Source organism: Nicotiana tabacum, chromosome 19, assembly GCF_000715075.1.
Source record: "Nicotiana tabacum cultivar K326 chromosome 19, ASM71507v2, whole genome shotgun sequence".
In the NCBI taxonomy this organism is placed as follows: Eukaryota; Viridiplantae; Streptophyta; class Magnoliopsida; order Solanales; family Solanaceae; genus Nicotiana; species Nicotiana tabacum.
This window is the reverse complement of record NC_134098.1, coordinates 138,436,695-138,449,434: the sequence shown is the minus strand read 5'-3', so window position 1 is coordinate 138,449,434 and position 12,740 is coordinate 138,436,695. Positions and strand designations below refer to the sequence as shown.

Genomic DNA, 12,740 nt, shown 5'->3' with positions numbered 1-12,740 from the left:
TCTTGCAACAGCAGTACCGAGAGAAAGGTTTCAAGAAGTACTCTGAGTTGATTTCTCTTCTCCGTGTGGTTGAACGAAACAACGACTTGCCCATAAGAAATCACAAAAATCGACCCACTACGTCTACACCATTGCTTGAAGTGAATGAGGTGTATTCCCATTATTCTAAGCGTGGAAAAGGTTGTGGCCGTGTTCGTGGTCATGGCCGTGGCCAAGGAAAAAATATTCCTGGTGTTAATCACCCCCCAAAGAAAAATAACCACCAAAAGTGGAAAGGGCCAAAGGCAAATGGTTCAGAAATTGAATGTTATCATTGTGGTGAAAAAGTGCATTGGGCAAATATTTGTCGCATACCAAAATATTTAGTTGAGCTTTATCAAGCATCTCTAAAGAATAAAGGCATTGAAGGTAATGTCTATGACAATGAATTTAACATCATCCACTTGGACATGGCAGATTTTTTTGAGCACCCTCATGAAAAAATAAACCACTCGATCGGTGATGGATCTGTGGTTAAAGATGATTGAGCAGTTTGATTTTTATGTTTTCCTATTCGTAGTATCTAATGAATAAACATCTTGTAATTTTTATTACACTTAATAATACTTCTTATGTAGTTCTTAAAAATATATGCATTTCCAAAATTTCATAAATTTCACAAACAAGGAGTAATATCTAAGTAATTAGTGTCCTAGTCTCAATGATCTTTTAACGCTTTTGATTTTTCTTTAAGTTACTTTAATTCTCTTTAAGAAAAAGTTTACAAGCATCCTAAAAACAACTTTTGTTACTTGACTCTCAATTCCAATCTTTCTTTGAAAAAGAAAAAAAATCTAGTACATCGGGACCTAAATTTTTTCATGTACATGGATAAAATATTAGGAATAAAGAAAAGAGAAGAAGCTAAGTATGTTCTTTTCTTATACGGATCAATCGTTTTTCATGCAATGTGTAGGAAAATGTAAATAACTTATACATGTAAATAATTTTGTTGTAGTTGTATTAGTTATATGTATAATGTACTTATAATTGTATTATTCTTGCTATGTAATTATTTGTATCATAATTAGAATTTTCTCGAAATTGCATTAAAAGGTCACTATTGAATCATTGGTTTAACTTTATTTTTTCCCCTTTTTCTCTGAAAATACTAATATTTATTCATATACTTCTTTTTGTATGTCAAACCATGGGAAGCAAATATGGATATCTCTCAAAGCAAACTTGGATCAAATTTCAATTGTAAAATGATTTGCTTAATTGATTCATGTACGACACATACAATATTCAAAGAGAAGAAATATTTCTCTCATTTAGGTATGTATAAGGCAGATGTTACTACAATTTCTGGTAGTAGTAATCTAATTGAAGGCTCTGGAAGAGCCACTATAATTCTGCCTAATGGAACAATACTTATCACAGAGAATGCAATGTTCTCCTCCAAGTCCAAGAGGAACTTGTTGAGTTTTAAAGATATCCGTCGAAATGAATTTCATATTGAGACAATAGATGAGAATAATATCGAATATCTTATCGTTACCAAGAATGTCTCTGGCCAGAAAAGGGTTATTGAGAAGTTCACATCTTTATCTTGTGGCATGTATTGGACAAGAATTAGTGCAATTGAGGCATATTCTATCGTAAACCAAAAGGTTATTGATTTCAATACTTTTGTACTTTGGCACGATCGATGGGACATCCTGGATCAATTATGATGAGACGAATTATAGAAAACTCAAATGGGCATCCACTATAGAATTTAAAGATTCTTTTAAATAATGAATTTTCTTGCACTTCTTGTTATCAAAGCAAGTTAATTATTAGACCATCACCAATAAAGGTTGGGATTGAGTCCCCTGCGTGTTTGTAACGTATACAAGGGGATATTTGTGGACCTATTCACCCACCTAGTGGGTCGTTTAGATATTTTATGGTCTTAATAGATGCATCTTCTAGATGGTCTTATGTGTACCTATTGTCATCTCGCAACCTGGCATTTGCAAAATTAATGGCACAAATAATTCGATTACGGGCACAGTTTCCCGATAATCCAATTAAGTCTATTCGACTTGATAATGCTGCTGAGTTTTCATCCCAAGCATTTAATGATTATTTCTTATCAATTGGGATAAAAGTAAAACATATTGTAGCTCATGTTCACACTCAAAATAGCCTTGCAGAGTCTTTGATTAAACGTCTACAATTGATAGCAAGACCGTTACTCATGAAAACGAAATTACCCACTTCTGTTTGGGGTCATGCCATTTTGCATGCAACAATGCTAATTCGTCTCAGACCGATAAATTATCACAAATATTCTCCGTTGCAATTAGTTTTAGGTCATGAATCTAATATATCTCATCTAAGAATTTTTGGATGTTGTATATGTGCCTGTAGCACCGCCATATCACACCAAGATGGGTCCCCAAAGAAGGTTAGGAATATATATTGGATTTGAATCGCCTTCCATTATTCGCTACCTCAAAATATTAATGGGAGATTTGTTCACTGCTCGATTTGCAGATTGTCGATTCGATGAGACATTTTTTCCAAAATTAGGGGGAGAAATTGGTGAAATCAAACGGAAAATTTCGTGAAAAAATTCATCATTGTCTCATCTTGATCCACTTGCCTCTATTTGTAAAAAAAAAAAAAAAAAAAAAAAAGAGGTGCAAAAGATTATCCAATTGCAGAAAATAGCAAATCAAATGCCAGATGCATTTAAGGATCTGAAAAGGATAATGAAATCACATATCCCTGCAGAGAATGTTCCAGTCCGTATTGATGTTCCTGATGGACAATCTTCTAGTGTCATAGCTAATGAGCTAAAAGCACGCCTAATGTGTGGCAGACCATTGGGTTCTAAGGATCGAAATCCTAGAAAAAGGAAAATAAATGATCAAGATGACACTACGAAAGAGTCTCATAAAGAAACCCATGATTTAACCAGTCCTGAGATTCATGAGGATATCGATGAGCCTGAGACTCAAAAAAAATAAGGAACTATCAATAAATCCAATCGATATTGAGACAAATTTGAATCGATTGAATATAGTGGTGGATTATGTCTTTGCATACAATGTTGCATCTAGCATTATGCAAGATAATGAGGATCTTGAACCTTAATCTGTTGGAGAATGTCGACAAAGGCGTGATTGGCCAAAATATCAAGAAGCAATCTAATCTGAGTTGGATTCACTTGCTAAACGTGAAGTTTTTGGGTCTGTAGTCCAAACACCTAATGGTGTTAAACCTGTTGGCTATAAATGGGTCTTTGTACGTAAAAGGAATGAGAAAAATGAGGTTCAAATATATAAGGCACGCCTTATTGCACAAGGATTTTCACAAAGGCCTGGTGTCGATTATGAAGAGACGTATTCTCCTGTTATTGATGCTATAATGTTCTGTTATCTCATTAGTCTTGTTGTCCATGAAATGCTTGACATGCATTTAATGGATGTGTTACAGCCTACCTTTTACGGCTCACTTGATAATGAGATATACATGAAAATTCCCGAGGGATTTAAAATGCATGACGCACATAATTCAAAGTCGAGGGAAATGTTTTCAATCAAATTGCAAAGATTTTTGTATGGTCTAAAGCAATCAAGAAGAATTTGGTATAACCGCTTTAGTGAATATTTATTAAAGGAAATGTTATATAAATGATGCCATTTGTCCATGTATTTTTATAAAGTAAACAACATCGGAGTTTGTTGTACCTGCCGTATATGTTGATGACATAAACCTTATTGGATCTCCTACAGAACTCCAAAAGGCCATTGATTATTTAAAGAAGGAATTCGAGATGAAAGATCTCGGAAAGACAAAATTATATTTTTGGTTTGCAAATTGAACATTTGGCAAACGGGATTTTTGTTCATCAATCTGCCTACATAGAAAAGGTATTAAAACGGTTTTATCTGGATGAAGGACATCCATTAAGTACTCCGATGGTTGTTAGATCACTTGATGTGAATAAGGACCCGTTTCGACCTCAAGAAAAGAATGAAGAGCTTCTTGGTCCTGAAGTACCATATCTTAGTGCAATTGGTGCACTGATGTATCTTGCTAATACTACAAGGCTGACATAACTTTTTCAGTTAATGTCTTAACAAGATATAGCCCTGCTCCTACAAGGAGACATTGGAATGGAATCAAACACATATTGCGGTATCTAAAAGGGACTACCGATATGGGCTTATTTTATGGCAATGATTGTAGTCCCGATATTGTTGGTTATGCCGATGCTGGGTATTTATCTGACCCACACAAGGCTCGATCTCAAACAGGTTATATGTTTACATGTGGAGGCACTGCAATATCTTGGCGATCGACTAAGCAATCAATCATGGCTACTTCATCTAATCATGCTGAGATAATTGCTATTCATAAAGCAAGTCGAGAATGTGTATGGTTGAGGTCTATAATACACCTTATTCGAGACAAATGTAGTTTAAAGTGTGACAAACTACTCATAATTTAGTATGAAGACAACGCAATATGCATAGCTCAATAAAAGGGAGGATTCATAAAAGGAGATAGAACAAAACACATTTCACCTAAGTTATTTTTCACACATGATCTTCAAAAGAATGGTGATATCAATGTGCAACAGATCTGTTCAAGTGATAATATTGCTAATTTTTTTACCAAATCTCTACCAACGTCAACCTTCAAGAAACTAGTGTACAAGATTGGGATGCGAAGGCTTAAGGATATGAATTGATCTCATCAGGGGGAGTTAATACACGGTGTACTCTTTTTTTCTTACAAGGTTTTGTCTCACTGGGTTTTTGTAAGGTTTTTAATAAGGCAACCAAAAAGCGTATTTCTAAATATATGTACTCTTTTTCCTTCACTAGAATATTTTTTCTATTTCTAATAAGGTTTTAACGAGGCACATTGTTTATGGACATCCAAGGGAGAGTGTTATAAGAAATATCAAATTGACGAAATGCATTGAATTCCCAGTCGCCATTGGAATAGAGAAAAGCAGAGACCGAATGAAGAGAACACATGCACAGCTTTGGGAATTTTCTGTATATAATGAATTGAATTGCAAAATGAACAAGCTAGATCCTATATATATACAGAGTATAACCACTTCCTAACTAACTGCCAGTTGTACACCTAACCTCCACTAACAATATAATTAACTAATAACTAACTAAATCAACTAACAATTAATTAAGCATTAGTGCACAACAAGACATTTATCTAACTCTTTCACACACCCCTCAAGCTAGGTGCCATGAAGATGTTCTTCATTCCTAGCTTGGACAGTAGATAATGATGTTGAGTGACACCCAATCCTTTAGTAAGAATGTCTGTTTGTTGTTCTGGAGAAGGAAGATGCAAAAGATGAACAAGCCCAAGTTGCACCTTCTCGCGGAAAAAGTGAAAATCGACATCAATATGATTCGTTCGCTCGTGAAATACTAGATTAGCAACTATTTGTATTGAAGACTTACTGTCATATAGCATGGGTGCAGGTTTCTGAATATGCACCCCCAATTCTTCAAATAAGTCAGTCACCCAAACTATTTCAGCTACTGTCGATGCCAAACTTCGATACTCAGCTTCTGCTAAGCTTCTGGATATGGTTGTTTGCTTCTTCGACTTTCATGAGATCAATGAGCTCCCAAACTTGATTAGATACCCAGTAACTGATTTACTGGTGTTGGGGCACGAAGCCCAGTCAGCATCACAAAAAGCCGTGAGTTGAGAGGAATCATATGCTGATATTATTATCCCCAGGCCTGGGGACTGCTTCACATACTTGATCACCTTGATGGAAGCCTTCATATGCGACATCTTAGGACAATGCATAAATTGGCTCAGACATTGCACTATAAATGCAATGTCTGGCCTAGTCATGGTGAGGTAAAGAAGTCTTCCAATCAATCGTTGATATGCACTAGGATCAGCAAGAATTTTATCATCACCAATGCCAAACTAAGTGTCGAACTCCAGTGTTGTAAGCTTCTTGTTGACCTCTAAAGGTGCACCTGCTGGTTTTGAACCTGAGAGTCCCATATATTAAATGAGTTCTAATGCATATTTTCTTTGATGCATTAGAATCCCATCTTTACTTCTAGCAAATTCAATCCCTAAGAAGAACTTCTGCTCCCCTAGATCCTTGATTCTAAAGACTTGCTGTAAATACTCCTTAGTCTTCTGTATTAAGTCAGTATCATCTCCTCTAATTAGTAGGTCATCAACATAAACCAAAACTACTACTATTTTGCCTTTAACTTTTCTGGTGAACAAGGAATAGTCCAAGTGGCTCTAACTGAAGCTAGAAGTTGTCAATGCAGAGGTTAGCTTGATGTTCCACTGCCTAGAAGCTTGCTTAAGCCCATACAGTGACTTGAGAAGTCGGCAGACTTGATGTTGTCCCTCACAAGTGAATCCGTGTGGTAATTCCATATATACCTCTTCAGTTAGATCTCCTTGCAAAAAAACATTGTAGACATCCATTTGATGAATGTCCCAATTATTCATTGCTGCCAATGAGATAATAGTTCTCACTATTACCATCTTAACAACATGGGAGAATGTTTCTTGATAATCAAGTCCTTCTCTTTGGCTATACTCTTTGGCAACCAACCTTGCCTTAAACCTCTCTATTTCACTTGTAGCTTTATATATAATCATGTACACCCATAGACAACCAATTGCCTTCTTCCCTATTGGCAAAGTCATCATTGTACATGTTTTGTTATCTTGCAATGCCTTGATCTCTGTCTGCATTGCTTCTATCCATCTTTAATTTTTGACTGCTTCTGCATAGGACTTAGGCTCAGTGTCTGCAGAGAACTTAGTGATGAAACTTTGATATTTAGAAGACAAGAAGTCATAACTGATGACATATGAGATATGATACAAACAAGTATTTTCTCCTGATTGCTTGTTAGTCCTCACATAATCCTTTAACCAAATAGATGGCTTAGTTGTTCTACCTGATCTTCTTTAAGTCAATTCTGTTGTCTGAGTCTCTTCTACTGCTTCTATGTCTTCAACAAGATCCGCCACATCCCCATAAGGATCTTGAGTTTCATGATTTTCTTGATCAAGGTTTGCCGGTGCACCTGGAAGCTGCTATGAAGTGAGATCTTCAGTGTGTTGATCAGATAGAATGTTTCTATTTGCAATGTCAAGATCAACCACTACACATAATCTCTTCAATTTTGTAATATCAGCAACTTAAGGGCTTTGGATTTTATGATTATCCTGGAAAGGAAATATGCTTTCATGAAAGATAACATCTCTACTAATAAATCACACTTTATTAGATAAGTCAAAGAGTTTATATCCTTTCTGATGAACACCATATCCTAGCAAAACTCACTTTATGTCACGACCCAAAATCTCACCCGTCGTGATGGTGCCTATATCAATAGGCGAGCCGACAATCTCAATAAACCACCATATCTTTTAAGTTTGAAAACATAATATCTAAATTTAGCGGAAGAAAAACTCACAAATACATATATATAAACACTCCCAAAACTCGGTGTCACTGAGTACATGAGTATCTAATATGAATATAAGTCTGGAAAATACGGTCCATAATAGTCTGAGACCAAACGCATTAAATAAGGAGATAGGGAAGGAGAGGCAAGATCTGCGAAACACGGCAGCTACCTCTGAATCTCCGAAAAAGTAGATTGTGTGAGAGAATCAACACCCGCTATGACTGGAAACACCTGGATCTGCACACGAAATGCAGGGTGTAGTATGAGTACAACCAACTCAGTAAGTAACAATAATAAATAAGGAATTGAAGATAGTGACGATCTACACAGTTATAGTTCACTTTCTGTAATTCCAGCAGAGAATAAACATGCTTTCAAATCCAGCAGTTTAAGTCAAATCAATTTTATATAGTTCAAGTTCATGTAATCCGGATATAAAAATCTTTCAGAGAATTTCACAACAATGATAAATAGCAACTAAGTGCAACAACAAATGAAAAGCAAGTACATCCTCTCAGGGCAACAGTCACTCAACTCGTCACAACAGCTCAACCACTCGGCTCTCAGCCCTCAACACTCACACTCAATGGGTACTCGCACTCACTGGGGGTGTACAAACTCCGGAGGGGCTCCTACAGCCCAAGCGCTACAATCTTCACGACTCACGTGCTATAATATCCCGCACGGACAACTCATGTGCTGCACGGACAACTCACGTGTTGCACGGACAACTCACGTACTATAATATAATATCTCACAATCAGGCCCTACACCTCACTCAGTCATAAATCTCTCCAGTCTCTTGGGCTCTCAATAATCATGAAATCAGCCAAAACAACAATGATATGATGCGTCAATAATGAACAATAGAGACTGAGATAAAATAAACAAGTAAACTGTGACTCAGTACAAAACAATAATTAAGCAGATAGTTCAACATGTGCACGACCTTTGTGGGTCCTAACAATACCAACATATAGCCTAAACATGGTTTCTAACGTGACTTATAGTCAAATTTCCATAATACATAGAGAGCACATAGCTAACAACAAGTTATTCAAATTTAGTTTTTCCACGGGACGGACCAAGTCACCATCCTCTCGGTGCACGCCCACATGCCTGTCACCTAGCATGTGCGTCACCTCCAAAGTATTCACATGATACCAAAATCCGAGGTTTCATACCCTCAGGACCAGATTTAATATTATTACTTATCACAACAGCGTATAATTCCTAATCCGAAATGCTCTTTCCTCTAGAAGCGACCTCTAAATTCCCTGAATCTAGTCACAAACAGTACGAGATAATCAATATTGGCTAAAAAGATCAATTCCACAAGAAACTACTGAAATCTAGCCCAAAATCTGAAATCGACTCAAACCCGGCCCCCGGTCCCAGATCTTGAAATCCGACAAAAATCACAAAACCAGAAATAAAATTCACTCACGAGTCTAGCCATACCAAATTCATCAAAATCCGACATCATTTGCCCCTCCAAATCTCAAAAATCCACTCTCAAATTCTCAAGTCCTAATCTCCCAATTTCACCTCAACCCACACAATCTAGGTGGGAAAATCAATGGGGAAACAAGATTTATGGTCAAAATCAAGCACAAGAAGCTTACCTCATAATTTCCCTCGAAAATCCTCTTCAAAAAGCCCGAGTCCAAAATGTAAAAAGAATGGTGAAAAAACTCGAAGTCCCATTTTTATTTGTTCTGCCCAGACTTTTCGCACTTGCAGCTGCATTTCCGCATTTGCGGAGCCGCATCTGCAGACCAAGCTCTACTTCTGCAGAGAATTACTTAAACACAGTCCCCGCTCCTGCGACCAAGGAACCGCATCTGCGATCATCGCAGGTGCGAAATTATCATCGTGCCTGCGGACACAACACGCACTTGCGCTCGATTCCACGCTTCTGCGGCCATCGCAGGTGAGGCAAATCCTTCGCACCTGCGCACTCTGCCCAACCTTCTCTCTTTCGCTTCTGCGCCCAAATACATGCTTCTGCGTACTCGCACCTGCGGTTCCCATTCCGTATGTGCGAAAATACCAGTAGCAGCAGCTTCGACTGCATCTTTCCAACTTTAAATAGTCCGTTAACCACCCGGAATCACCCTGAGACCCTCGATACCTCAACCAAACATACAAACAAGTCATATATCAACATACGAACTTAGTCGAGGCTTCGAACCACTCAAAACAACATCAAACACCAAATTACCCTCGGATTCAAGCCTAAGAACTTCTAAACTTCCAAATTCCGCAAACGACGCCGAAACCCACCAAACCATGTCTGAATGACCTCAAATTTTGCACACAAGTCACATTTCATATTAGAGAACTATTCCAACTTTCAGAATCGTATTCCAACCCCGATATCAAAAAGTCAACCCCCCCTTCAAACTTCCCAAAATTCAACTTTCGCCATTTCAAGCCTAATTCCACTACGAACCTCCAAATAATTTTATCGACACGCTCCTAAGTCCAAAATTACCATACTGAGCTACTGGAATCATCATAATTCGAATTCGAGGTCGTTTACACATAGATCAATATCCGGTCAATTTTTCTAACTTAAAATTTTTTTAATTATGAGACTAAGTGTCTCATTTCACTCCGAATTTTCTCCGGACCCAAACCAACTACCCCGGTAAGTATTAAAACGGTTATAAAGCATAAATTCAGAAGTATATGGGGGAACGAGGTTGTAACACTCAAAACCACCGGCCGTGTCATTACACTTTACTACTCTTGGACCAAACATATCATGTTTTGGTAGTATAGTTACATAGCAAAGACAACATATCACCCCTATGTTATCAAAAGAGGGTGGCATGTTGTACAATACTTCAAAAGGTGATCTACCTTTCAAGATAGTAGATGGAATCCTATTAATTATATATATTATTGCCTCTACACATGTCCCCCAAAATCGAACTGGCAAATTAGCTTGAAACCTATTTGCTCTTGATGTTTCTAGGATGTGCCTATGTTTCCTCTCGACCACTCCATTTTGTTGAGGAGTGTAAGGACATGAACTTTGGTATAAAATCCCATGATGTGCAAATAATTCCTCACAAGACATGTATTCAGATCCATTATCTGATCTGACTTTACTCTCATTAAGAAAATCTATGTCCATCTAGTGTGATCATATACTAATGTCAAAAAGTAACTCATTCCATTATAGGTTGCAGCCTTATAAGGGCCACATACATCCATGTGTATCAAATGAAAAGGTTCATCTGCTTTACTAGTACTAAAAGGGAATGGTAACCTTATTTGCCTAGACAAGGGACACACATCACAGTGTTGTAATTGAAAATCATCTTTATTCCTAAATGCAGAAATCTTTCTAATGACTGCCATAGGCACATGGCCTAATCTTCTATGCCAAATTTCAGGTTCCTTCATCTGCTCTACGGCCATAACCTTTGCTCCATTTATTCTGACTTATTTACAGTGTGTCCTCAGCACATACAAACCATCATCTTCACTACCAATCACTTTCACTCTCCCAGTGCAAAGATCCTAAAATACAAAATGTTCAAGAAAGAACATTGCACAGCAATTCAGTTCCTTGGTCATTTTGGATACTGATAATAGATTGAATTTAAAACTTGGCACACAAAGCACATCCTTAAGGATATCACCTCCTGCCAAAGGACTGTTTCCTATTTTTGTCACTTTAGCAGACTCTCCTGTAGGCATTTGCACATTTTCAGCACTTCCTACTTTACTACCATCCAACATCAAACGTTCATTTCTTGTCATAAGGTTTGTAGCTCCTCTGTCTACTATCCAATAGACTGCATTATCTTTAACAAGAAAGCACTTACCTGCCAAATGTGCACTTGTCTCAGATGTGGAAGTCTTACTGAGCATGTTGAGTAGCATATTATATTGTTCTTGTATGATCATTGGTGCAGCAATGTTGGTTGGAACATTTCCAGTAGTGTTGACTTGATTACTTGCACCAATCTCAGATTGCAAAGAATTCCCATCAACCACATTAGCTCAAGCCTTGGACTTGAAATCTGCAGGATATCCGATTAATTTGTAGCAATTCTCCTTAAGGTGACCCCTCTTGTTGGAGTAACCACAATGCACCAGCTTAAAACAACAATCCCTTGTGTGTCCTTTTCCATGACAGTAGTCACACTCTACACTCCAATTTCTCTTATGTTTAGGTATAATGTTTCTAGTTGTGAACAATGCAGTTGACTCCATGGTTTCAACTGTAACATAGTTACTACTTGCCATAAGTTTTTGACTCTCATCCTGAACAATCAAGGCATATGCTTGGTTCACATTAATCACCTTAGACTTCATCAGAATTTGACTCCTTGCCTGACTATAACATTCATTCAGTCCCATTAAAAATTGTAATAGGCGCTGATACTGCAAGTGCACTACAAAATCTTTTGACTTCTCACAGTCACATGAAGGAGGTGGCATCATTGATCATATTCATCCCATAAATCCTTCAACATTGAATAGTATACTGATACTGATGATGTGCCTTGTGTCAAGGTAAAGATTTCCTTGTGAAGAGAATACAAATGTGAGCCATTCACTTTATTGAATCTCTCCTGCAATTCCTTCCAAACCAAAAGTGCATTTGAACGAAATAGAATTCCACTTAGCAATTCCTTGTCACATTTCCAGTAAGCCATGAAACTACTATTGCATTATACCAATTCCACTGATGTCCTAAAGTTGGTCCAAAAGTATCCAGTGATTGCACCATCAATGAAAGCCAGCTTATTCCTCCCTAGGAGAGAAACTCTCATTGCTCGATCCCACATAGTATAATTCTCCATGCCTATGAGCTGAATACCAACAAATAAGGACCTAGGAGCATCATAGGGATGAAGATACATGGGATAATTATGATCAATCACCACCGGAACTGGAACAAAGGTTCCTAAATTAGATACATCTTCAATCGCCATGAAAGCCATAAATTATACACAACAGATTCAATGAATTCGTAGATGCAACGAAGAATCGTTAATCAAAAGAAAAATTAACAAGAAAATCTAGGTTTTGCTGTATTTCATATTAGGAATCGATTTTCACTAAAATTGTCGATGAATCTCTCGGTCGTCTTCAATCCGCGAAGAACAATCCTTAGATCTTATCTACGAGACGGCTCTGATACCATAACGAAATGCATTGAATTCCTAGTCGCCATTGGAATAGAGAAAAGCAGAGGCCGAAGGAAGAGAACATATGCAGAGCTTTGGGAATTTT

The 12,740-nt window shown here is 37.4% G+C and overlaps 1 protein-coding gene across 1 annotated transcript; it reads right to left on the bottom strand.

The window, feature by feature from the left end:
- Positions 1–6,975: 6,975 nt before the first annotated feature.
- LOC142173743 (uncharacterized) lies at positions 6,976–11,942 on the bottom strand. Its single transcript, XM_075239386.1, has 5 exons — positions 11,595–11,942; positions 11,121–11,465; positions 10,946–11,015; positions 10,701–10,846; positions 6,976–7,101 (listed from the first exon to the last, which is right to left on the bottom strand). The coding sequence occupies exons 1-5, from the start codon at positions 11,940–11,942 to the stop codon at positions 6,976–6,978; spliced, it is 1,035 nt and encodes a 344-aa protein (XP_075095487.1).
- Between the last annotated feature and the right edge of the window lie 798 nt (positions 11,943–12,740).

Excerpts from the sequence above, each read along its gene's own strand:
- LOC142173743 (XM_075239386.1), bottom strand. The coding sequence starts at position 11,942 with ATGCCACCTCCTTCATGTGACTGTGAGAAGTCAAAAGATTTTGTAGTG. Across the intron at positions 11,466-11,594 it reads GGGATTGTTGTTTTAAGCTG|ATTGGTGCAAGTAATCAAGT; the intron begins GTGCATTGTGGT and ends TTGCAATCTGAG. Across the intron at positions 10,847-10,945 it reads GTATGTGCTGAGGACACACT|TCATTAGAAAGATTTCTGCA; the intron begins GTAAATAAGTCA and ends TGCCTATGGCAG.